Source organism: Bufo gargarizans, chromosome 2 (assembly GCF_014858855.1).
Source record: "Bufo gargarizans isolate SCDJY-AF-19 chromosome 2, ASM1485885v1, whole genome shotgun sequence".
NCBI lineage: Eukaryota > Metazoa > Chordata > Amphibia > Anura > Bufonidae > Bufo > Bufo gargarizans.
In genome coordinates, this window is record NC_058081.1 from 700,990,844 (window position 1) to 701,015,553 (window position 24,710).

The following is a 24,710-nucleotide window of genomic DNA, read 5'->3' on the forward strand; positions in this document are numbered from 1 at the left end:
TCTGGCGTGTTGCATATTTGTAGTGTATTAGCAGTGTACTAGTAATGTACTAGCAGATCAGCAGTGTATTAATAGTGTATGAGCAGTGTATTTGTAGTGTATTAGCAGTGTACTAGTAGTGTATTAGCAGTGTACTAATGTGCTAGCAGATCAGCAGTGTATTAATAGTGTATTAGCAGTGTATTAGTATTGAATTAGTACCTTATTAGCAGTGTATTACCACTGTATTAGAGGCGTATTAGTAGTGTATGAGTAACATATCAGTAGTGTATTAGGAGCATATTAGCAGCATATAAGCAGTGTATTAGCAGCGCATTAACAGTGGTTTGGTGCAGGTGTTCATGTGATCGCACTGCATAAGACCCGGCGCAGGAGGCCACGATGATGTCATTGCAAACTCTTATGTCATTCTACTGCCTCATGTTTCAGGCCTAGTGTCCGGCGGCCTCTGAGGCTGATTGGGAACTGCTACCCCCCTCGAAGGCAGATCGGCTGCCGTCTGAGGCAAGATTCTCATGTCGCCTCGTGGCAGATGCAGCCGTGTCCTTGTCTGTTTTTTTTTGCCCTTCGTTTATGTCATTTGTTTCCCAAGTGCATTACTAGGCTGCAGGGGGGTTTCCGGAGCCTCTCTGTTAGCGGTTTTTCTCTAGGCAGGTTTATGCTGGTTATATGATGAGGCATCAGACCTCCAACCCGTGAATATTTCCCTGTGCAACGAATATCTGATTTGCTCTGATCAGGAGACTCTCCTACCAATGGTCGGATGCCATCCCAGCCGTTTTCACATACCCATGGACTTCACTGGGCGTATTTGGTCCACGCCGCGAACCAAAGCACTACATGTCTCACCCTCGGTGTAAAAACAAGCATGTGTGAATAAACACATTATGCTCAATGGATCCGTGTGCTATAGAAATCCGTGTGGAGAACACGGACAGCACACATCCGTGATTCACTGATGTGTGAATGAGGTTTTGGTGTCAGAGAATACGGGGCGGAGAGATTCCAAGGGGGAGCGGCAGATCCTGCAGCCACCAGGTGGCGCCCTTTCTCCGTGGTCGGATGCTTGCTCATGGATGAGTGTCACCTTGACTGCTATAATGCAATTAGCTCTTAATGCAATGAAAACAGCAGGTGTCCGGTCCCGGGTACGGAGGGGGGAACGAATGCACTGTATGTGGCTCAGCTGTTAAACCGGGGCGGGGGACATGTGGACACCCCTGGAGTGCAGGAATAACCCTGCTCTCCAGCTGAGACATCCTCGTAACGATGAAATCACAGAGAACCTGCAGAGATAACAAAGCGCATCGTCTGGGTATGTCACACAGCAGACAGTTGCCGGAGGGCCGCTCATAAACCCTCATCCAAAAAAAGCGCCACATACCCTGCATGCCACCCTGTCTCCTAGTCACATGCTTCAGGCTGCCCAGAGACATGAGCCTGTTCCCAAAATGCCCGCAGTGATGATCAGTCCTGAAATCGCATCTTCTCTCGGACTGTTAAATAGGTTGGCTCATCTGGCATATTGGTGATATGTTATTAACGTCACATAGGTGCAGGACCTGCTCCAATCTCCAGAACGGGCCCTCTGAAGTGAAGAAGAGCATACTGCGCATGTGCTTTGTGCTCTCCGTTCACCTCTCTGGTAGTCCTGAAAATAGCCGAGCGAGCGCGCAAGTGCGGCCACCTCTCCATTTGCCACTATGGGACTTCCAGTAATAGCCAAGCTAATTTTGGAACTTCCATAGGTGAACGGAGGGTGACTGCGCATGTGCGGCTGCTCTCTGTTCACTTTGGTTGCCCCCTTCTGATGATAGGTGGGACCTGCACCTGTTTGACATTGATGGCATATCCTAGCGCCTGTCCGCAGGTTGTGTCTGGTATTGCAGCTGTGGTGCTCTTTTTGGAAGAAAGCATCCATCATTTTCTAGGCCTGGAGCAATGGCGTACATACAGGGGTCGCTGTTGCGCCTGTGGACCCCCCCCCCCCCCCCCCAGGCCTCTGGCAGGGGCCCCGCTGTACTCACATGTAATGGAGCGCTCTGATGGGGCCCAGCATAAAGTACAATGGCAATTTCAGGCCCCATCAGAGCGCTCCATGCCTCCATTACATGTATAATTATAATATTGGGGGGGGGGGGGAGCGTGCACTCACACTCACATGGCCGGGCAGTTCCGTTTCCATAGTGAAACCTCTCTGCTCCCTGCTTCACTGATCTTCAGAGCTCAGGAGCTCCCCCTGCTGGCCCCACATCGCGCTGCTGGCTGTGGGAGGAGAGCTGAAAGCCCAGGAATCTGCCTCCTGTCATCAGGGAAGAAGGTAAATATGTTTTTTTTATATAACGCTGCAGACTTGGGGCGGGGGGGGGGGGTGTTTGATGGGCACAACTAGAGTGAGGTGAGGGGGCACAATAGTGGGCACCTCTACTGAGGAGCACCTAATCTGCTATAACAAATTTGAGGGGGCACCTAATCTGGCATTACTACTGTGAGGGGGGCACATATGAAGGCATAACTATGAGGGAGCACATATGAAGGCATAACTACTGTGAGGGGGCATGTAATCTGGCATAACCACTGTGAGGGGCACATATGTGGGCATATCTACTTTCAGGGGGCATATAACTGGGCATAAATACTGTGAAGGGGCACATAATCTGCCATAACAACTGTGAGGGGCACATAATCTGGCATTACTACTGTAAGGGGACACAATCTGGGCATTACTACTGTGAGGGGGCACATATTTGGCATTACTACTGTGAGGGGCACATAATCTGGCATTACTACTGTGAGGGGGCACATATTTGGCATTACTACTGTGAGGGGCACATAACTGGGCATTACTACTGTGAGGGAGGCACATATCTGAGCATAACTACTGTAAGGGGACACATATTTGGCATAACTACTATGAGGGGGCACATATCTGGGCATAACTACTGTGACAGGAACAAAGGTGGGCATAACTACTGTGAGGAGCCACAAGTTGGGCATTAGTACTGCGTGGTTGCACTTAGGGGAAATGTCCTAGATTATCATGCTGTACAGGCCAGCACAGCGCCCCCTGCTGGTGATTTCACAGGGGCAGTCACCATCCTTTCCTTATGTGATTATTCTTTTTTTCTCACCACAGGGACCTTCACGCGGACATCACGCCAACGCCAGTGACAACCTGGATGAGGTAGGACCAGATTATTAGGACTGGGTGAGTGTAGCCATGCATTGGGCTTAGGGCTCTTTAACACGAGCTGATCCTGTGCGGGTAATCCACTGCGTGAAAGAGAGCCAAGCCCCATTCCGGACAGCAGAGACACGGAGCAGTAACATGACTGATAATGCTCCGTGCCTCTCTGTGATCTTTTTACTACAAAATCACAGTGAGATAAAGTTGTCACCGTGATTTTGTAGTAAAAAGATCACAGTCAGTCATGTTACTGCTCCGTGTCTCTGCTGTCCAGAATGGGGCTTGGCTCTCTTTCACGCAGCGGCCTGGAGAACCCCTTTAAGAACTTTAAAGGTCGCCATACACATAAGCGAAAAGGTGACCAAGCGTGAAGACTTCATATACGTAAAGGGGTCTCCCAACTCAGAGGAAAGAAGGATGGTTTGCTCTCAGGGGACATAAGCCTCCTCCAGAGCAGTTGCATAGTCCCCATTCCCTCTTGAAATCACATGCATGTTCGGTCGAACAGAGCATGTGTGAGAGTCGTGAAGATGTGACGAGAGTTCTGTTAGCCAATGTGGCCACCATGACAGCCATGCAGCCCTCCAGGATGTAGGCAGGTCCATTATTCTGGAGTCCAGGTTGGGCATACACCACAAGATATGCGCTGTCACAGGGGGTGCACAGACGTCTCTTCATCTTCTTCTCCAGCTCAGTTGGGGTCCCCTGGGCCTGACAACCAGGGCTGGGCGCAGCCCTCTAATTAGCGCTCCTGCAGAGTGCGAGGCATGGAGCCTGTAATCTTCTCTCCAGACGCTCCATTCTGTGAGATGTATGGGAACGGTCGTCTTCACGGAGAGGACCATGTGACCCGTCAGGGGTGAGCCGCCCTGCTCCGTCTGTGGCTCTCGTGGTTTGTGGTCCACAGTGGTAGAGACTTTGAGTAATGCAGCCCCGAAAAACACAGTAAGGTGCGTCCATGTGAGACATGTCACCAGTCAGGAGAAGAAGGGACAGTGAAGTATATCAATCTGGTAATCCATAAAATCTGATAATGCGGCACCTGCCCAATACACCAGCAACTAGATTATTTACACTCACAGCCTATGATCAGTCAGTCGGGATCCGGTTAGAGAACTAGTTAGTAGGCTAATCCCTGTCTCCTTCTCTATCCAGACATTCTCGGCTGGGATCACAGTTTATCAGGAGCCGGTTAGAGAACTAGTTAGTAGGCTATTCCCTGTCTCCTCTATCCTGACATTCTCGGCTGGGATCACAGTCAGTCAGAAGACGGTTAGAGGACTAGTTAGTAGGCTACACCCTGTCTCCTCCTCTATCCTGACAATCCCAGCTGTGATCTGTCAGCCATGACCCAGTTAGAGAACTAGTTAGTAGACTGTTCCCTGTCTCCTCCTCTATCCTGACAATCCCAGCTGTGATCAGTCAGCCATGACCCAGTTAGAGGACTAGTTAGTAGGCTGCTCTCTGTTTTCTCCTCTATCCTGACATTCCCGGCTAGGATCAGTCAGTTAGGAGACGGTTAGAGGACTAGTTAGTAGGCTGCTCCCTTCCTCCTCGATCCTGACATTCCTGTCTGGGATTACAGTCATTCAGGAGTTAGTTAGAGGACTAGTTAGTAGACTGTTCCCTGTCTTCTCCTCTATCCTGACATTCCTGGCTGGGATCAGTCATTCAGGAGTTGGTTAGAGGACTAGTTAGTAGGCTGCTCTCTTTCTCCTCTTCTATCCTGACATTCCCAGCTGGAATCCCAGTAACTCAGGGGCCAGTTAGAGGACTAGTTAGTAGGCTGCTTCCTGTCTCCTCCTCCATCCTGACATTCCCGGCTGGGGTCACAGTCAGTCAGGAGCCATTTAGACTAGTTAGTAGGCTGCTCTCTTTCTCCTCTTCTATCCTGACATTCCCAGCTGGAATCCCAGTAACTCAGGGGCCAGTTAGAGGACTAGTTAGTAGGCCGCTCCCTGTCTCCTCCTCTATCCTAACATTCCTGGCTGGGATCAGTCAGTCGGAAGTTGGTTAGAGGACTAGTTAGTAGGCTGCACTGTCTCCCTCTCTATCCTGACATCACTGGCTAGGATCACAGTCATTCAGGAGCCGGTTAGAGGACTAGTTAGTAGGCTGCTCCCTGTCTCAATACTGTGAGTTAGTGTGACATGCAGATGACCAGCATCGCTCTTAGAATCACTGCACACTTCACTTATTTGGGCAGTTGTCTGCCCATTTTGATGCCAGTTTTCATGCCCAGAACCTGTTCGGGCCAGGCTGAACTCCACTGTATCCTTTGCAGGGCATCAACCTCTGTATGTTGGCAGTGCAGGGTCAGTTTCCCAAATTCATTTAACCCCTTAAAAACATCAGTTACTTATTCAAAAAAGTGAAAAGTGTCTGTCTGCCCACTTTGATGCCAGTTTTGATGCCCAGAACCTGTTTGGGCCAGGCTGAACTCCACTGCATCTGATGCTGGTTATCACCCTCTGTATGTTGGCAGTCGGGGTCACTGGCCCGAATTCATTTAACCCCTTCAAAAACATCACTTATTCAAAAAAAGTGAAAAGTGCCCGTCTGCCCAATTTAATGCCAGTTTTCACGCCCAGAACCTATTCGGGCCAGGCTGAATTCTATTATTCGTAATGCGGGGCATCACCCTCTGTATGATGGCAGTGCAATATCACTGGCCCGAATTCATTTAACCCCTAAAAAACATCACTTATTCAAAAAAGTGAAAAGTGTCTGTCTGCCCACTTTGATGCCAGTTTTGATGCCCAGAACCTGTTCGGGCCAGGCTGAACTCCACTGTATCTGATGCAGGGCATCACCCTCTGTATCTTGGCAGTGCGAGATCACTGGCCCAAATTTTATTTAATTCCTTAAATTACACTTTTTTTGTGCCCACTTTGATGCCCATCTTTAGTATTTTAATGCCACTTTCAACTGATTTACGTTAAGGACAGCTTACTGAAACTTTTTCTATTACTGTTGATAAGGTGTCCGCAAAATCCTTAAAAAAAAATAAAAAAAATACAAATGATGTGAATAAGAAACCAACTTCAGCCTCGTCCGGTTAGAGGACTAGTTAGCAGGCTGCTCCCTGTCTTCTCCTCTATCCTGACATTCCCGGCTGGGATCAGTCAGTCTGGAGCCGGTTAAAGGACTAGTTAGTAGGCTGCTCCCTGTCTCCTCCTCTATCCTGACTTTCCTGGCTGGGATCAGGAGCCGGTTAGAGGACTAGTTAGTAGGCTGCTCCCTCTCTCTTCCTCCGCCTCTCCTGACATTCCTGGCCGGGATTAGTCAGTCAGTGTGCAGGGCGCAGGGAGGAAGTGACACCGCTCTGCTCTGTCTGCTGCTCCCTGGATGTGAGGGCTTTTCTCGGACTGTGGATCTAGCAGGAGCCCGAGATGGGACACTGGGGTGTGTGGAGCCCGGGACGGCGGGCGCTGGCGCTCCTTCTCCTCATACAGGTGAGTGACCAGAGTCCTGGTAGAAGGGCGGGAATGGGACAGACTGTGTGGGTGAGAGGGAGAGACTGCGGTCCCTCATTCACTGGGAACGAGGAGCCATGGGAGCCCTTCGACTGACACAGGAGGTCCTGACACTGCGCCCCGAGACCCTGCAGCCCGAGACCCCTGCACTGCACCCTGAAACCCAGGCACTGCACCCTGAGACCCCTGTACTGCGACCCGAGACTACTGCACTGCACCCCGAGACCCCTGTACTGCACCACGAGACTACTGCACTGCACCCCGAGACCCCTGTACTGCACCACAAGACTACTGTACTGCACCCTGATACCGACACTGCACCCTGAAACCCAGGCACTGCACCCGGGACCCCTGTACTGCACCCTGAAACCCAAGATCCCTGTACTGCACCCCGAGACCTGGGCACTGGTCCCCGAGACCCCCGGCACTGGTCCCCGAGACCCTTGGCACTGGTCCCCGAGACCCCTAACACTGCACCCCGAGACCCCGGCAGTGCCCTCTAAGAGACTCTGACAATGCTCCCCCTGACATTGCTTTCCCACAAGACTAAGGCAGCAGCGCCCTTCCCCAAAGAGACCCTGGCAGCGCCCTTAAACCCCCCCGCGCAATTCTGCCACTTAACGTTGCCCCCCCCCCCCTCAGTAAATAGTCACCTCAGACTTCCCCGCCGGGATCTCACTGCCCCCCTTCCAGCTGATGAGGGCAGTGTCTGGAGGCAGCTATCACGTATAATGTTCTGTATGGGGGGGTGTACGTATATGCTGCACCGTGTAGCACGCTGCGGGTCAGTAAGGGGGTGTAGACAATATGATTACCTGGTTACTATTTTTTCTAGTGCAGATTACATGGTTACCGGATTACTATGCTTTGGGGTGGGGGCAGTGGATTTTGGGCACTCATGTGATGGACAGGACCTTTTGTGTGCCGGATTCCTGTGCAGTATAAATAGTGGCTCTCATCGGGGAGCGGGTGTCTCATGCTGCAGGTTATTCATGGCTCTGGTGCCTTCTTGTCTTCTGCTCCGTCTCCTCCTTCTCCACTGCCCTGCGGGGGATCCACAGCAGGTCGCGTGGGGTTAGGGACCTGGCGTCTTGCCAATTAAAAGACTTACAATGCCCCCCTCCCCATCATTAATAATCGGTTATTACAATCGGTGTGAATGCATCAGCTGGACCTCTTACTATTTCACTGAGGACATCATTTACCCAGGACACAGCAGTAAGGTGTCTACTGCAACTACTGCAACCCAGCCCAGGTTATGCTGAGGTATGTAGTGCGTGTCATCAGTGATGACGCTCAGGCCTCCACGGTGGGTGTGGATACCTCACATGGTCCTTGGAATGGAGAGACATAGTGGAGGAGCCTTCACTCAGAAGAGCCTGCCAGCTTGTGCCATCTGGTGATGTTAACTCTCTTGCACACGACCGTATGGCTTTTTCAGTATTTTGCGATCCACAAAAAATAAGTATGACGTCTGTGTACATTCCGTTTTTTGCGGAACGGAACAGCTGGCCCCTGATAGAACAGTACTATCCTTGTCCGTTATACGGACAATATTAGGACATGTTATATCTTTAAACGGAAATACGGAAATGGAAGGCATAAACGGAGTACCTTCAGTTTTTTTTTTTTGTGGATCCATTGAAATGAATGGTTGGTTCCGTATACGGAACGCAAAAAACGGAACGTAAGCGGGAAAAAAAACGTTTGTGTGCAAGAGTCCTTATGCAGCTTACTGATGGCAAGTAGAAATGCCTGTAGGGTTCTCCTGTAAAAATGTCTCCCTGCTGGGCCTAGAGGTACATTTCCCTGGGCTTTGGTTGGTAGAAACGTCACCTCCAGTTCTGTGCTGTAAGATCGTCTCTGGCCTAGGTTTAGAGGGACGTCTACCTTGACTTTGGTTAGTAGAAATCTCTCCTCTAGCCCAATCCTTTAGGGTGGTCCCTGTTCTGTAGGAACGTTTTGAAACCTGTCCTGTATGGATGTCTACCTTTGCCTTGGTTTAGTCATAGCATCCACTTCAGTCCTGTCCTGTAGGAATGTCTCTGGCCTGGGTGGAAAGGGATGTCTACCTTGACCTTTGGTTAGCAGGAACATTTCCTCCATCCCATTACTTTAGGGTCGTCCCTGTCCTTTAGGAACGTCTCCAAACTTGTCCTGTATGGACATTCTCCTTGGCCTTGATTAGTCAACACATCTGCTCCTGTCCTGTCCTGTAGGAATGTCTCCAAACCTGTCTTGTATGGATGTCCTCCTTGGTTAGTCAAAATATCTGCTCCAGTTCTGTCTTGTGGTAACCTCTCTGGCCTGGGTCTAGAGGGACATCTACCTTGATCTTCGGTTAGTAGGAATGTCTTCTCCAGCCCATTATTTTAGGGTTGTCCCTGTCCTATATGAAGGCCCTCCTTGGCCTTGGTTAGTCAAAACGTCTCCTCCAGTCCTGTCCTGTAGGAATGTCTCTGGCCTGGGTCTAGAGGTTCTAAAATACAAGCACCAGTATTTGGTTAGTAATTTTGCATCAGTATTTATACGCCAAAACTAGGAGTGGGTCCAAAACACAGAAGAGGCACAAATATTTCTATGATACCTTTTCTCTGTAGGTTCTACTACTTGTTTTGGCTTACAAATACTGATCAAATACTGACCAAATACTGACCATGTGAAAGAGGCCTAAGGCTGGGTTCACAAATGACTTATTAGCTGCAGATTTTTTGCAGCAGAAAATATTCTGCATAATCTGCAGCAGAAAAAAATGCACCTGAGGCCTTATTCACACAGTCAGTGTTTGGTCAGTGATTTCTATCAGTGATTTTGAGCCAAAACGAGGTGCGGCTCTAAACACAGAACAGCTGCAGACCTTTCCATAATATCTTATGTCTGTGTAGCCTCTACTCCTGATTTTGGCTTACAATCACTGATGGAAATCACTGACCAAACACTGATGTGTGAATGAGGCTAAAGGGTGTGTTCATACGCTGCAGATTTTGTGGCAGAAAAGCTGCAGATTAGATGCAGTTTAATTCTTTGCAATTGAAAAGGTGTATAATGCCACCTGCACATGTTGCGGAATACGTGCAAATACGTTTCCGGACAGATTTCCCTGCGGAAAATCTGCAGCGTATTACAGGACCAGCAAAGTCTATGAGATTACACCAATCCCCTTTACGCAGTGGATTTTTTCCATGCGGAAATTGACCTGCCGTGCGGATTTCAAATTTAATAGCGTGTCAATAATGTTTGTGATTTTAGCTGCGGATTTCACCTTTTTCAATGTAAGGGTGAGATCTGCGGCAAAACCGCATCAAAACCGCACCAAAAACCGCCTTTAGAAATTGCGGATTTTGTACGGATATGCTGCAGAAACGCACATAAATCCTCACGGAAATTCCTGTGCTCATCCGCTCTCGTGTACAGGTAGCCTTAGGACACATGCACACGGTGCAGATTTAGGACTCCTGCACACGAACGCGTGCGCCCCGTGGCCGTATTGCGGACCGCATTTGCATATCTGCAATACACGGGCACCGTTCCGTGTGCATTCCGCATCACGGATGCGGACCCATTCACTTTAATGGGTCCGTAAATACGGAGATGCGGAATGGAATCCTACAGAAGCACTACGGATTGCTTCCGTGGGGTTTCATCCCGAACTGCCATTCCGCAAAAAGATAGAACATGTCCTATCTTTTTGCGGAATGGGCGGATCGCGGACCCATTAAAGTGAATCGGTCCGCGATCCACTGTGGCTGCCCCGCGGTCGGTGTTTGTTCATTGTGGCCCGCAATTTGCGGGCCGCAGCTCGGCCACGCGGTGCACACGTTCGTGTGCAGGAGGCCTTATGTGCAGAAAATCTACATGAATGTACAAAAAACGCACATGAATCCGCACTATTTATTGCTGTTTTACTGCCCTTTTTTGTGCGGTTTATGGTGCAGATTTTCCGCAGATCACGGTTGACATTTCAAAATCCACACGGCAGGTCAAGTTCCGCACCTAAGTAACAAAGCAAAGTTTTCATGAGATTTGTCCTCAGATTTGTTACCGTTGCTGATGCGTCACCACCTGCAAATGGCAGTATTGCTGCTGCGTCACCGGCCGGCCATTGGTATTGTTGCTGCTGTATTGGTACTCTACTGGGGGTCATTTTCTATTATGTTTACTAATTTTTTGCATAAAAAGACCAGTTTTGCAACTCTTTTAAACATCCGTGTGACAATATTTTGTTGCACAGGTGCCTATTCGCCGCATTCAACACTTGGGGGTGGCAGGGGTGTGCTTGGGGCATTGCCAAATTTACTAACATTTACGCCTAAAAATGGAGTGTAAGGTCAAGGGCTGAAGTAGCTTTTACGCTTTGAGCAAGGACTGCCGGAGGTGCGCCTAATTCATGACGACACGCACACCTTGTCATAAATGACCTGAATCCTGCGGCAGCGCAGCGGGGGAAACGAAGACCGGTGTCAAACTCTGGTCTTTGTAAATGACCCCCACCTCCTTTCTACTTCTCCTTGAGCGGCTCAGCTGTTGTGTAGATGGTGGGGGGGGGGGGGGGGGGCTTTATCTGGGGCCCCCTGCAGGTACTGGTTACATAGGTGTCAGGAAACAGTGGAAGCTGTGAGATCAGAGGAGCGTGAAATCTCTATTTAACAAGTAAATTGAGTTCGTGCACATGAAAGGGGGGAGATTACAGGCAAACACCCCCCCTCCCCTCCTGCCGTAATGACACATTTCTCCATTGTGTAAAGTGTACTCTGCAGATCGTTGCACTCCGCATTCCTACACTGCGGCAGGGTGTGCTGCAGGCTGCATCCATTCATCAGGTGTGTAATCTGGGGGTCAATATGGAGCCCATTGTACTCTCACACACAAGATCCTATTTTGTGACTTCCCTCGAGTGTGCGCATCCTGCAAGCGCCACTATAATAGTTCAGGGTCCTCTTCCAAGGGCAGATCTCGGCCGATTTCATTTGTCAGCAGCATGCCCCCTCTGATAGGATCACCCGACAGACGGTCATGATTGAGAATAAGCGCTTGCTCCTCATGGTCAGCCCTCGACGTGTCTAATCCATGGTTGTTCTCACAAAATGCTTGGGGTCAAAGTATTTCCACACTGCAGCCAGGTCATGTTTGATGACTGCACTGTGTGAACACACACTACATATTTGTTGGTATCTGCTGATTAATGTATAATGAGTACACCGCCATACACAGTAGTGTATCGTCGGCTGAACCCTTCAGTCTAATCATGTATGTGGGGAGATCTTGACTCTCCCCCAACAGATGATGTCAGAGGAGAGAAGGATCAGACGAAGTTCTCCAAGGAGATATGCCATCACCAGTGGCTTGCTCCTATCCTACCATTCGGCTGACCAGGACGTGGATCTTTATGGTGGAGTTAGGAAAGATAACTGTTGGTTGTACGATCGTTTGGCCAACATCTATTGAATGTGTATGGCAGTCTTCAAGGTGCCCATAGATCTTCAACAGATGTCGACTGCTATCTCCCCACTCCCCCATACACATTTGGTTTGGCCCAGCAGTAGGGAGAGAGGACAAAGCTGCTGCTGGGCCCTCCGGGTGGTGGCTTTTTTCCCAGGGGAACAAATGGATCATGCAAAAAAGTTTACTTTGCCCAGTCCTTCTACCTCCTCCTGGCATCATCTGTCGGGGGAGAATCAGGGGCTCTCCATACACATTAAGTGTTCATTAGGTTCAGCCAACAATACACTAAAGTTTATGGGGGCCTTTAATCTGTCAACATGAAGATGACGAGGGGGTGGGTATCACCATGTAGGGTGAATGATAAGGTAGCAGGTGCCACATCTGCAGTTCCCCAGCTACCATGGTAAGGAATGTGGAGAACTCCTGAACACAGCAGATTATTTGGGGGTCGAGAGGGGGTGTCTTGCAGCATTGACTCCTTTTTCCTTCCCGTTGTGGTGTGGATTTTGGATGCACAAAACAGAAGGCCTTTCCTCCAGATTAGCTCAGCTTCCTTGCTTTGTCTTTGAGGTCTGAGCTCTATTACTGGCACTTGAAACGACGTCCTGATCCACTAAATCATAGCACAAAGGAGTCGGGTGCGCAGGCGGAAGGTGGGGGGAATCTAGGAAACAGATTAATCTGTCCTAAATGTGTCCTGGAGTCAAGGACAAGGTCAATGTGACTGTCATTGAAGCACCTCATCAATCAAGGGTGAAGTTGGGGAGCAATCATAGCGCTAGAAAGCTGCCCCACCGTTTGATCACCTTCATAGGTGGGGCCCTTCCAACTCTGCACTACAGGGCCACAGATATTCAACTGTGTCTTCCCTAGAACAATGACGTTCTGGAGCTTGCCCAGTCTGGAGCCACACATGGTGGTTGCATCCGTGTGTGATGTCCTGCTTGTATCATGGTTCGGTCATGGAAACATCTCATATTGGGAAGATGATCCATGGCACTAATGGGATCGTCCTCCTTATTATATAGGAATGACTTCTTGAAGGAATGAAAAGTCTCGCCTTCTGGTCGTGCCTTAATGTTATTACCTTGGATCAATGTTGTCCTTCTCATAGTGATTGTTCTCCTCCAGGCCGTGGAGACCTGATGATTGTGGGAAAGAGCAGTGTCCCTCGGTAAATTGACTCCTTGTTGACCTCTCCTTATCTTAGATATAGGTTTCACACCTTAGGATGAGCTGTGGCTTCACCGTGTTCCACTCCTGCTGCGCTCACCAGCCCCAGCTTGTCCTCACATACTAAACTTCCACTGCCCGTTTCTCAGAATTCCCTTCAATGTTTAGCTTTACGGATTCCATAAGAATGTCGCGGGGCAGCTCTGTAATATCTCAGCCTATCACCAGGCCCATCTATAGGGTTAAAGCAGTACTCTGAAAGGTAGATGGGCCGGGAGAAACCGTCTGGACCTAGACATTAGGAAGGAACTTTGTTTAAACACTGGCTTCGAACGCAGGAAAAGTCCATTCTTGGCTTTGTATCTTGGCAAATGTCTTGGTTTATTTGTGGTGGAATTAGTTAAAGTCACATAGTTAAAGATGATGACTCAAGACCTGGAGCAGAGAAGGACACGTGCATCCTCTGCCCGAGTTTCCTTGGAGTCTGTGACAGATGACTAATCCAGGAGCTGCTGGCACCAACTTTTCACCTAACGGCAGTGCTGGTTAATATAGAAGCTGCCGGGGACATCTCAGTCTTGATGACGTACAGTAGATATCAGCGAGAATGATCTTTCTGCGCAGCTACAAGGCTGGGCACCCCGCACGTCTAAAAGGATGTACAAAAGAAAGTGTTGAACCGAGCACGTCAAAATATATATATAGAATAAGACAGCACAGAGCATAAACACTTAAATGGGTTATCCCTTAGATTAAAGGGCTTTTTGCATAAATTAATGGGGTTTTCAGAGATTCTGCTATAGGTAATCAATTTCAGATCTGGTGGGTGTGAGGAGGCTATGGCCTCTTCCTAGGCCTGCGAGGTCACGTGGCCTAGGCGTAATTCCGTCCCTTTGAAGTGAATGGATAGTGGCTGCAATACCGAACACGGCCACTATACAGTGGATGGCGCTGTACTTGGTAAGCTGCAAAGAGGCCGTACACATCAGATGTACTTCTGCCGATTTCAGTGGTACTGGCGGACAATTAAACGTGTATGGGAGGGCTCTCGACTCTCCAGATGTCGTGGGGAGAGACTAATCAGCGAGTTGTATGTTATCACCCTCCATCCTTTTTGTTCTCGGGGAGATGTGCCACCGCCAGATGAGTCTCAGAATACATGCATGAGCCGAGTGTGCATGTTTATGAGAAGGGTCAAGTGAAATAGATGTCCACAGGTATCCCACATGGCCATGCTTACAACTGTATAACCGGTTGAGTTGATGTTGCCTCCTACAATAGACACTTACATGTCTATTGACCGTTTAGGACCACCCACCGGACTCCGAAGTCCAGAAGGAGCAGTGGTGTAAATGAATAAAACTCTAGTTATACTGGATCTTTTCCCATGAAACTATATATTAATCTACTCAGCTCCTCTTGTGCTGTAACGTGCTGCCCATAGATTGCATTTCATTTCCAAGATGACGGTTTCCCCTAAGAATCTCAAACACTGTCAGAAGACTCCTGTGATCTGCATGACAGACGTTGAGCTTACGGAGCCGGTTGATCATTTTTTGGGCCCTGCGGTGTCAGAAAAGAACCCTCTGACTCATTGTGTGTAGCTTTAACGGTTATCAGCTAAGCAAACATACCTTGTGCCAGTCCAACATGCCTCCACTTAAGCCCACCCGCTGAGCCCATGGAGGTATTGACAGTTGATGCCGGGTTGTAGAAAGGTTATGAATCTGACGTGGGCTCCTTCCGTTCAGTGGTAAGCAGTTTCCATTGTGAACGCCTTATGTATTCAGGTCTATAGTAGCCGGATACACGGCTCCAGGGGCTCTTCAGAGGTGTGTGGTGGAAGTGCCTGCTGGTGTCTCCTCATGTGTCTACATCTTGTGAGCCTACACCTCATTTTGTGCTCTGATACAACCTAATGCTCTCTGTTATCAGCCATTTCAGGCTGGCTTAGTGTTCTTCGATAGGATGAGTGACATGAAGTCCTGCCCCCTATGATATCTTGAGTGGTGAGGACCTCCAGAGACATTTCCATCTATATGTGACTGATTTCAGCTGGACCTCTTGGGGTACTTTCACACTAACGTTTTTGCTGGATCCGGCAGGGTCCAGCAAAAATGCTTCAGTTACTGATGATACAACCATCTGCATCCGGTTGTATTATCTATAACATTTCTTCTTATCTATGACGGAACTCAATACCGGAAAACTTTAACGCTAGTGTGAAAGTACCCTTAGGGTATGACCATGGTGTGGTCAGGTACCGCGCAACTGTACATGGCCCTAATTATACTAATGAGGACAACATTGCAAATGACGACCTAGCGCGCGCAATACAGTACGTCCTCATTAGTTTAGTTAGGGCCCGACCGCAGCATGACCGCGTGCTCGCACCCTTATAAAGCCCCTACAGTGTTGATCTGTAAGTCATCATGAGATCAGCTGCCTTGTAGCAGTCCAATTGTTGGCACTGTTTTGGTTCTTGTCTTCTGAGCTGACAATCATTGCGGTGTTGTGTATGAGCGATGACTGCATTGTACAGGTGAATTCTTGCGCTGTAATATGTCATGTGGGTGGCATTTCTCTGCTTCTTCCCCTGCGTGTGCAGACAAGTGGGGTCCTGTGGGTGTGATGACAAGGTTTCCTACAGAGCTTTCCATCCTTTTCACTGTTATTACCCATTTACGCCGGGAATCGCAGCGGTGGTCTGCTTATTTAGGATGCCCATACACCTTCAGTCGCTGGGGGCAAGCACTGTTTCTCCTGTTTCTCCCTACTGAACGTGTATGTGTTTTCAATGGGGAGAGGCGGAAAAGCTGATGTCATTCCTCTCAGGATCAAGCGAGGAAATTCAACATGCCGATCCTTCAATCCACCCATAAACATTAGATTAGACTGAACTTCAGTTCATCTGTTAATAGCCTAAGGGCCTGTTCACATCAACGTTTTTTGCCAGCGGAATTTTGGCACGGACGCCAGAATGGTATCTGCCCTCTCCCCCCCCCCATTCATTACAATGGGAGGCAGCCCTGAAGATCATGGAGTGGTGGTTTAAAGCCAAGGACTCGCCGAGAATGGATATGCCCTTTCTTGGTGCTGCTGCGTTGTTTCTGCCTCCCGTTCATTTCGGAGTGGCGGTTTAACGCAGCGGCTGCACCAAGAAGGGGCATGTCCATTCGTGTGTTAAACCGCCACTTTGAAATGAACGGGAAGCAGAATCCACACGGCCACTGGTAAAATTTCACCTTTGAGGTCTTCGCCAAAATTCTTCTGGCATCAGACACAGTCGGGGTCGGACTGGCCCACCAGTGTACCAGAGGCTCATCCGGTGGACCCAAGCTCTCACAATAATGGACCCCTAATAAAACAGGGCCCTTACGGTCCTGGATGCACAGAGGGTGGGCCCTCAGAATTATTTGCTCTGGCGGGCCCAAGAAACTTCAGTCTGACACTGGACGCAGTATGAATGGGCCCTAATGTGTATGGATCTATACCAGTGTTAAGCTGCCCATTAGAGATGAGTGAAGTTTTTTTAGTTCTAATTTCTTTATATTTTCTTTTTTATTTCTCTCCTTATTTTATTCAGGAGATGCAAGTTTATACAATTCTGTATATGGATATGTTATTTTACATTTGTGTAAAACTGATCTTAGGATAGCTCACTGATGATCATAGTCATTTAACCCATGTCCAGATCACTACTTCCTTTTCAAATGAAAAACATACAAAACCTTTATTTTTTATTTCTTATTTCTCTTTACCTGCGCTAATTAGCGCAGGACATGTTGTATTTCAGTTTTGACAAAATACCAATAAAGAAACACTGAAACAGAAATTCGTTCACGCTTCGTTTGGTGGTAAAAGCAGACCATAACTCTATGACGGAATGCCTTTAGAAGCATTCCGTTATTAATTCCGTCATAATAGAAGTCTATGGGATGCAAAATGTATCCGTCCTGTTTCAGTTATGCAGGGGAGTCCACTCAAGGGTGGAATATGCTGCAGTTGCTGCTGGGTCCTGTTATTAGCTCAATGTTGTGAACAATGCATTAAGTAATGGTACAGCTAATTACTATGACAGCCAAGATTAGAGGACCCGCTACACGTCCCATCTTGCATTTCCTGGCTTCTCTTCCTCTATCGCTCAGGTTCCATCCTCCCTTCACCTTTACAGATTCCTGGATGAGACCTTATCATTGGGGAGGGGGATGAGGAATGCTGCATGTCTCATCCTGTACTGTACCCCCTGTGAATGCCGGGTGACCCTGGGGCCAACATGCACACACTTTCCATGTCATGAATGGGCTTGTGTGGAGCGCCTTCCATGTAAAGTCTCCTCCTGCAACAAACCTGAGTGTTTGCTCAGTGCCAGGTAAATGATTTGTGAGGTCTTTCTCGTTTAGCATTAATCATGAAAAATCCTCGGAAATCAATCGTTCTCCATGAGACTAGAAAGTAGAAGTAGACACCACCATGGGTTATTCTTGACCTACTAGATTACCAAGAAGTTGTCCAGTAACTACGGTGTGGGCAACAATCGACTTTTCCAAGATTGCGTACAATTACTTTGCCAATCTCCCCCGGCCCTATCACAAACCTGGACAGTCAACTGGAGGAGCCTATCATTGCCATTACGGGTAGAGGTTGTCAGGTCCCATTGCTGTCACTCATCCAGTCCCTAATATCACGCACAAAATGACATTGCCACACAGTTAGCCAAATAATGTTCATGTTTCAAGAGAAATTCTGCCTGTATACATGGAAGAACGGAAGACAAGATTATCATCATCTGTGAATATGATTGAGTTTCTTCACCATGAAAGTAAACGACTTGAAGTGTCCCTCGAATAAGAAGCTAATGTGTAATGGTGGCTGCATCCGTCAAGAAGCCAAGGAAAGTCCCTCCTTGGTGGATCTAGATTTTATCCAAAACTATTGGGAACAAACGTTTGTACGAATGGTCATTTGGTCTACTTAAAGGTGACGCAGATCATCCAATGATCAAGCCAAACGCTAGTTCATCGGGTGAATTCATCTTTCATGCAGACACATCAGTCATCGCTTCTGGGTAGCAGGTCATGATGTGTAAAAGAACGACCTGCTGCCCAGAAGCAATGAATGATGCAGAAGCCATCGCTCGTCCTCATACAGTGGAGGAGATCTCTTCACCTCCACTGACGAGCAGACAATTGTCGGGAAGGAACACTACTTTCTTGATAATTGTCAGCTTGGTGTAAATGTGGTTTTACCAGAACGTTTTATGTTCTGCCAAGTCTCTGACAGGCCATGCGTTCATTGTAGGTTTCTACTAATGGGGTAAGTACCCTCAGTTGAATGGGGCTAGCCTTCATTCCTGCAACTGTCATAGACGTCATCATCTTCTTTTTTAGGCTGAACATCGCAATGTTCCTTTTTTTTTTCCAACATGACTTTCTGGGAGATGTTCTTTGGACTCTCTCACCGAGAAACCCAATATTTCCACCTGGCTCAGGTTACTGGGAAGTGTAATGTGCTAAAAGTATTTGTAAGAGGAGCCGCGAGATTACTGCCACCCGTTATTTACAGTAACAGCTATTTAGAGGATGAGTCCAGCTGGCTCTGCTCAGTCTGTCACTTGTGGGGCATAGCGCTGGGCATCACTGGTGGAAGCAGTACACTGAAGCGTTGATCATAGGAGGTTCTCTGGTGTAATGGCTTTTTTGTTAACTGTAAATTTCTGTCCTGACCCCCTCTCCTGCTCAATGAGTCATTATTGTCTGTAATATTAGAGCCCATTACTCTACTTTACAAGGATTAAACAAGGAGGCTCTTGTTCTTATAATTGCACGTTGCAGCAGTGTTGCAGGATAAATGAGCATAATCCAGGTGTCTCCCCCACCTCAACCCGCTGATAAAAGAGATGCCAGCAGCAAGACCACCTACCGTCAGCTTACCGCTATAATACCCTGTGCATGAACTAGCAGTTCAAGAGAACTCTGTCATTGTTCACATGAGGGAGGATTTCCCGCAGAAATAACTTGATTTGGGGCATACGGCTTTTTGTGTATATTTGGGATGAACAAATCAGAGACTTTAGTTTGGAGTAAATCCTCAGTTTCAGGTTATCACCTCTCATTTGCCTGTTAACAGTATTCGTAGACAAACTGAGATTTCTGACGGCCTCGACTATTTGTTTTTTTCGCTTTCACAATTTGATCAATCTCCTTGGGCCGCGGCCAGTGTACACAGCTGATTAGGAGATGTTTGCTGGGCCCCCTCAGCTGCGGACACAAGAGGGGATGTGATGTGATGGAGAAGGTTACCAGGCGGCACGGAGAGGACATGGAAATATGAACCCTCTCCCACCGGATACTGCACTATCGAGAGGAAACCAGCTGCTTGGTCCCAGTCACAGTAAGAGGTAGAAAAGCACAGACAGCTCGGCTGTATATACATTGTGACCTGTGGGCCAGAGCATGGAGTGAAGATACCACTGCATGTCCCCAGCACTGAGACAAGGCTTCTGGAGGAGACAACTCCTCACGCTGTAGAACAAGGTTCTTTTTAATAAGATGCTGCCAATAAGTTCTCGGCTATCTTCCTTGCTTGATGAACCCTCACTTAGCATTTTGTACATTGGCAGCCTGTCCTTCGCGGTTGGGATGCTCCTATTCTGTTAACATCCGTCCTCCATTGGTGTAGTTACTGACCACAGGAATTAACTGCTGGTCATTATTTATAGTTGAGATGTTCATCCTGCCATAGAACTTCTACCTAATGAAGCAATTGTGAACATACGCAGGACCCTCAGGTTGCCTTTGGCTTAGAAACTTGGCACCAGTCTTATGCACCTCTAACAGATGTCCCACACCACTGAGTCATCTTGCTCCATACTCTGTGAAGATGTCAGATTGGAGATAAAGGTCCTGCACTAAACCTGCTGCCCAGGACCACTTGACCCGCATTAAGAACCCTTCACCAACAATCAACATGGCCGTGGTAATTACTCCTGATGGGTTAATTACTTTCATGTGAAGGCTCCAGATTCCAGGCCATGGTGTGAGACTTACATGCATAATTTCCAAGATCCCTTCACACGTCACTGTCAACTGAAGTAAGAGCCATTAGTGTAAGAGGGAAGAACGTGGCCTCTGCAAAGATAATACAACCATTCTCCGTCACGGCTGAGGTCCACATGTTGTGCTCTGTTCTACTAAATACTGCAGCTTGTGGTCATAGTTTTGTCATGAAACATCCTCACCCCCCCACTTTAAAACTAAGGCCCCATTCGCACAACTGTATTTTTCGTACCCATCTGATCCGCATTTTTTGCCGATTGGATGCGGATCCATTCATTTCAATAGGCCTTCAAAAAAAATGTAGACAGCAAAATATATACTTCCAGAAGGCAGATACACAACGGCATTCATTGAATACTGGACCTCATAGCAAAGAGCAAAATGGAGTCTATCTCTAAGGCTGGTCTATGGACTACCCTTCACATCCTTTATAATCCCTAGTAGGGGAGAAGGATGGTGTGGCCTTTGTGTTGTTTCTTAACTTGTTTGTTAATACCATGAAGAGTCTCATTGATAAAAATCAAGATTTGGGGAAGCCCTATAGATCTTATGGCCGACACAAGGTTATTCTGTGCATCCTTTTGCATGGTTCTTCTGAAATCTCCACCTGTGGCTTCACTGTTGATTTTCACCTGCACTTTCTTCACTTTTTCTGCTGAGCTCCTTCGAACGGGCAGTGTTCATTTCTGGGTGCTATACCAATATCGAACAAACTGACTCCATATAGTAATGGAACAATACACATTTGTGGTTTCCGTACGGACCACTGGTCAGTACAGAGAAGATCACAGCATACATCGTTCAGGACTGATTTCCCCACAAGACTCAATCATTCAAGTGAATGGATCTACCAAAAAAAAAGGGCAGCAGCCGCCATCTTTGTGACATCCATTTTAAAACTGTATCTGTTTTTACCGCTCAGCACAAGAACGAGTTTCAGGGCACCTCTGTCTTAAAGGGGTCGTCCCTTCTGGATAATTATGGCATATTGCTAGGATATGCCATAGATGTCCAATAGATGCGGGTCCCATCTCTGGGAATTGCACCTATCTCATGAATGGGGCTCTGATATGAATAAAGAGCTCACTGCTCATGCCTGACGTCCAAGCAAGTGCGCTTGGCTATTTTCAGAAGTCCAAAAGCATTGAATGGAGAGGAGCCTGCACATACGCGGCCACCCCTCCATTCACTGCTATGGGACTTTCAAAAATAGCACTTGGCTATAGTCGGAAGACCCATAGCAGTGAATGGAGAAAGCTGCTCATGCGTGGCTTGTTCACCACTCACGTTGGGGCCCCATACTTGAGATAGGAATGGGTCTCAGAGGTGGAAGCCACATCTTTCGGACATTTATGATATATCCTATCATATATGTGCAGATGAGCTGTTAAGATGAGAGAAACCTTGTAGATCTGATGGAGCATAGATTAGAGTAAGAAGAGGATGAAGTGTTAATTGGTGATCTCACACGACTCGGTCTTTTTAGAGGCGAGAATGGGGGAGCGGGAGGTGGCACATGTTTTAGCCCTGACCATTCCTCGCCTTTCTCACTGTCACTCATTTTACAACTATGAAAATAAAGATTTGGGTTTGTTGTGACTGTGGTCAGTGGGCCCTCTGCCAGTCCAAAGTGTTTGGTATCTGGTGGTGATTCTGCCTGATCAGCACTTGGCACAGATCTGACACTGGCACTTTGCCCACACAGTCCTGTTCATCTGTTGAAGCTGTCCGTGGGCATTGTTGCATTTGGTCTATAGGTGCTGGTGGAGGTCATCTATACCTCCTTCCTTGCAGGGGTCATCCGATGCATCGGCCTGTTTAAGGATTGTTGGGACAAAACAATACGCCAAGATGTCACCAGGTTGCAGGATTGTTGGGATTGGGCGGTGGTATAACATGGACTACATAAAGAAGGTCAAAGTGATCCTCGTAGAGACATGAGAAGATGGCAGGAAGGGCACATGTGTTACAACTCCATTCATTCCTACAGTAGTGCCATATGAATTTTCCAAGCTGTAAGATAAAGGGCTGCGTCATGGGTCCGTTCTTTGGTATTTTTATTCTTTCATGTCAGACACTTTTTACATTTTTTACGTCTGTCTCAGAATCTGAATGTCGCAGTTGGAGTGTCCTCGAGTGCCGCACGTGGGACTGCCCTGCATTATCTAGATCAGAGGACGTTCTACAACTATGCAGTGTTTCTGGTAAACCTGAATCTGTCATTCGCTTCGCTCTGTCGGAGCCTCCGGCTCGGTGCCAGCACCTTCTGCACATATTACAGGAGCTGTGTAAGGGGTATAGTCCTAGGCTGACGCTTGAGAGGAGAATTCCCGCACCCTGGTATCTCACCGCTGGGCATCCACCTGCCAAGAGGAAATTAAAACCTGCAGCTGAGAACAAGATATTTCCAATGTTCCCAAGTCAAGGATTTTTTATATATTTTTTGCAATGGGAAATTGGAAGTCGCTGAGAAATGATTGGTGGTGTAATTCCAAGAAGTGAATCTTAGGATGTGGTCCTCTGTACATGGCAAATATTCACTATTGTTCTTCCAGCAGTATTTATTCCATATGGAACATATGCCAAAAAAAAACCATGAGGTTCATATGGGACATGTATGAACTGGCTTATGAACTACCCAGACTTTGCATTCTCACAGTGTTCTCGCTGTTTTTAAAGGTGTTCACCTCTGGGGACTTTTTCTACAGAAGCTCCTGCAGAGCCAGACCAGCGGTGGTTATTATAATTACCTGATCCCCACAGCTGGTTTAGGTTCCTTTGCTGCCGTGTCGGCTTTGCGGGTGCTAGGTCTTCCGCATCAGCATCTGGTTTGACATGAGTCATGTGATCACTGAAGCCAATGACTGGCCTCAGTGGTGACGTGTCACCAATGCCTCATGTCACTGGGTCACGTGTAGTATGGATGACACGTCACCCTTGCAGCAGGTCATTGGATGTTGACACGGGAAGACCAGGTACCTGCAAAGGTGGCGAGGCAGCAATGGAGTGAGAAACCAAAGGCGGGGATCAGGTAAGTATGTTTACCACCATGAGTCAGTAGAAAAGGTCCCCAGGGATGAACAAACCCTTTAAGGCTGTTGTTCATCCAGGATTAGTAAAACAGCTTCTTTTTTTCCAAAAACAGTGCCACACCTGTCCGCATGTTGTGTGTGATATTGCTGCACGGCCCTATTCACTTTGGTGGTGTTGAGCTGGTTCACCTGACACAATCCATGGACACGTTTTTGGAAAAAAGCAGCCATTTTTTTTTCTAAATCCGGCCAACCCCTTAGATGACATTCTTATTCTGATCACTTTTGATATAAGGGATTGTACATGTCAGATTTCACCTGGGACTACCAGAGGAATAGGTGAATTAGCCTGAGCTCACCCTGCCCATCTCAGACTGGGCCGCCCCACCTATTTACCCACACAATGTCCATCCCTGCGTGTGTGCACCCTGTACATTTACAGCAGTAGAGCAGAGTTTAATCATCTACCACTGCTGGGGCCCCGAGAGGTGACTAAGCCGCAGCCTCTGCAAAGGAAACGTCTGCTTTCTAAATAGAAGTATTTTGAGTATAACAATGGCCATTCAGCAGGGCTTCTGAGGGTTAATCTGTCCCACCCCTGGCGAGGGAGGAAGGGAGATTGTTTGCATGGGTTATGAGCTGTCCGAAAAGGGAGGGCCCCTACTTCATGGTCTGACTGAACACGTGGGAAAGAGCCATTGGGCACTGTATATAGTCTTCTATATTGTGCATTGTATCACCATCTCATTACTAGAGTGGCTGGTACAGGTGTCACCTTACAGGGACTGTCTGGAATCAGGGGGCATCTTATAGGACCACCTGGGATCATTTGGCATCCTATAGGGACCATCTGGAGTCAAATAGTATCTCATCGTGACCGTCTGGTGTTGGGTGGCAACTTAGAGGGACCAACTGGTGTCAAGTGGCATCTCATAGTGACCGTTTTGTGTCAGTTAGCATCTTATAGTGACCGTCTGGTGTCAGCTAGCATGTTATAGTAACCGTCTGGTGTCAGGTGACATATGATAGGGACCGTCTGGTGTCAGATGGCATCTTATAGTAACTGTCTGGTGTCGGGTGGTACCTTATGGAGACCGTCTGGTGTAAGGTGGCATCTTATAGTAACTGTCTGGTGTGGTTGGCATCTGATAGAGAACATCTAGTGTCAGGTGGGATCTCAGAGGGACTGTCTGGTGTCAGGTGGCATCTAATAGGGATTGTTTGGTGTCAGTTGGCATCTTATAGTGACCGTCGGGTGGCACCTTATGTAGACCGTCTGGTGTGAGGTGGCATCTTTATAGTAACCCTCTGGTGTGGTTGGCATCTCATAGAAACATAGAAC

The 24,710-nt window shown here is 47.9% G+C and overlaps 1 protein-coding gene across 12 annotated transcripts in view; it reads left to right on the forward strand.

Annotated features, from left to right (window-relative positions):
* Window positions 1–6,467: 6,467 nt before the first annotated feature.
* Window positions 6,468–24,710, forward strand: part of HSPG2 (heparan sulfate proteoglycan 2) — a 122,916-nt gene continuing 104,673 nt past the window's right edge. For 10 of the 12 annotated variants that reach the window (XM_044282440.1, XM_044282445.1, XM_044282443.1 and 7 more), the window contains exon 1: window positions 6,468–6,642. In XM_044282440.1, the coding sequence (XP_044138375.1) occupies window positions 6,580–6,642 (63 nt within the window). In that variant the 5' untranslated portion in view covers window positions 6,468–6,579. The remainder of the gene's footprint in view (window positions 6,643–24,710) is intronic. The other 2 variants (XM_044282449.1, XM_044282452.1) reach the window with 1 other exon arrangement.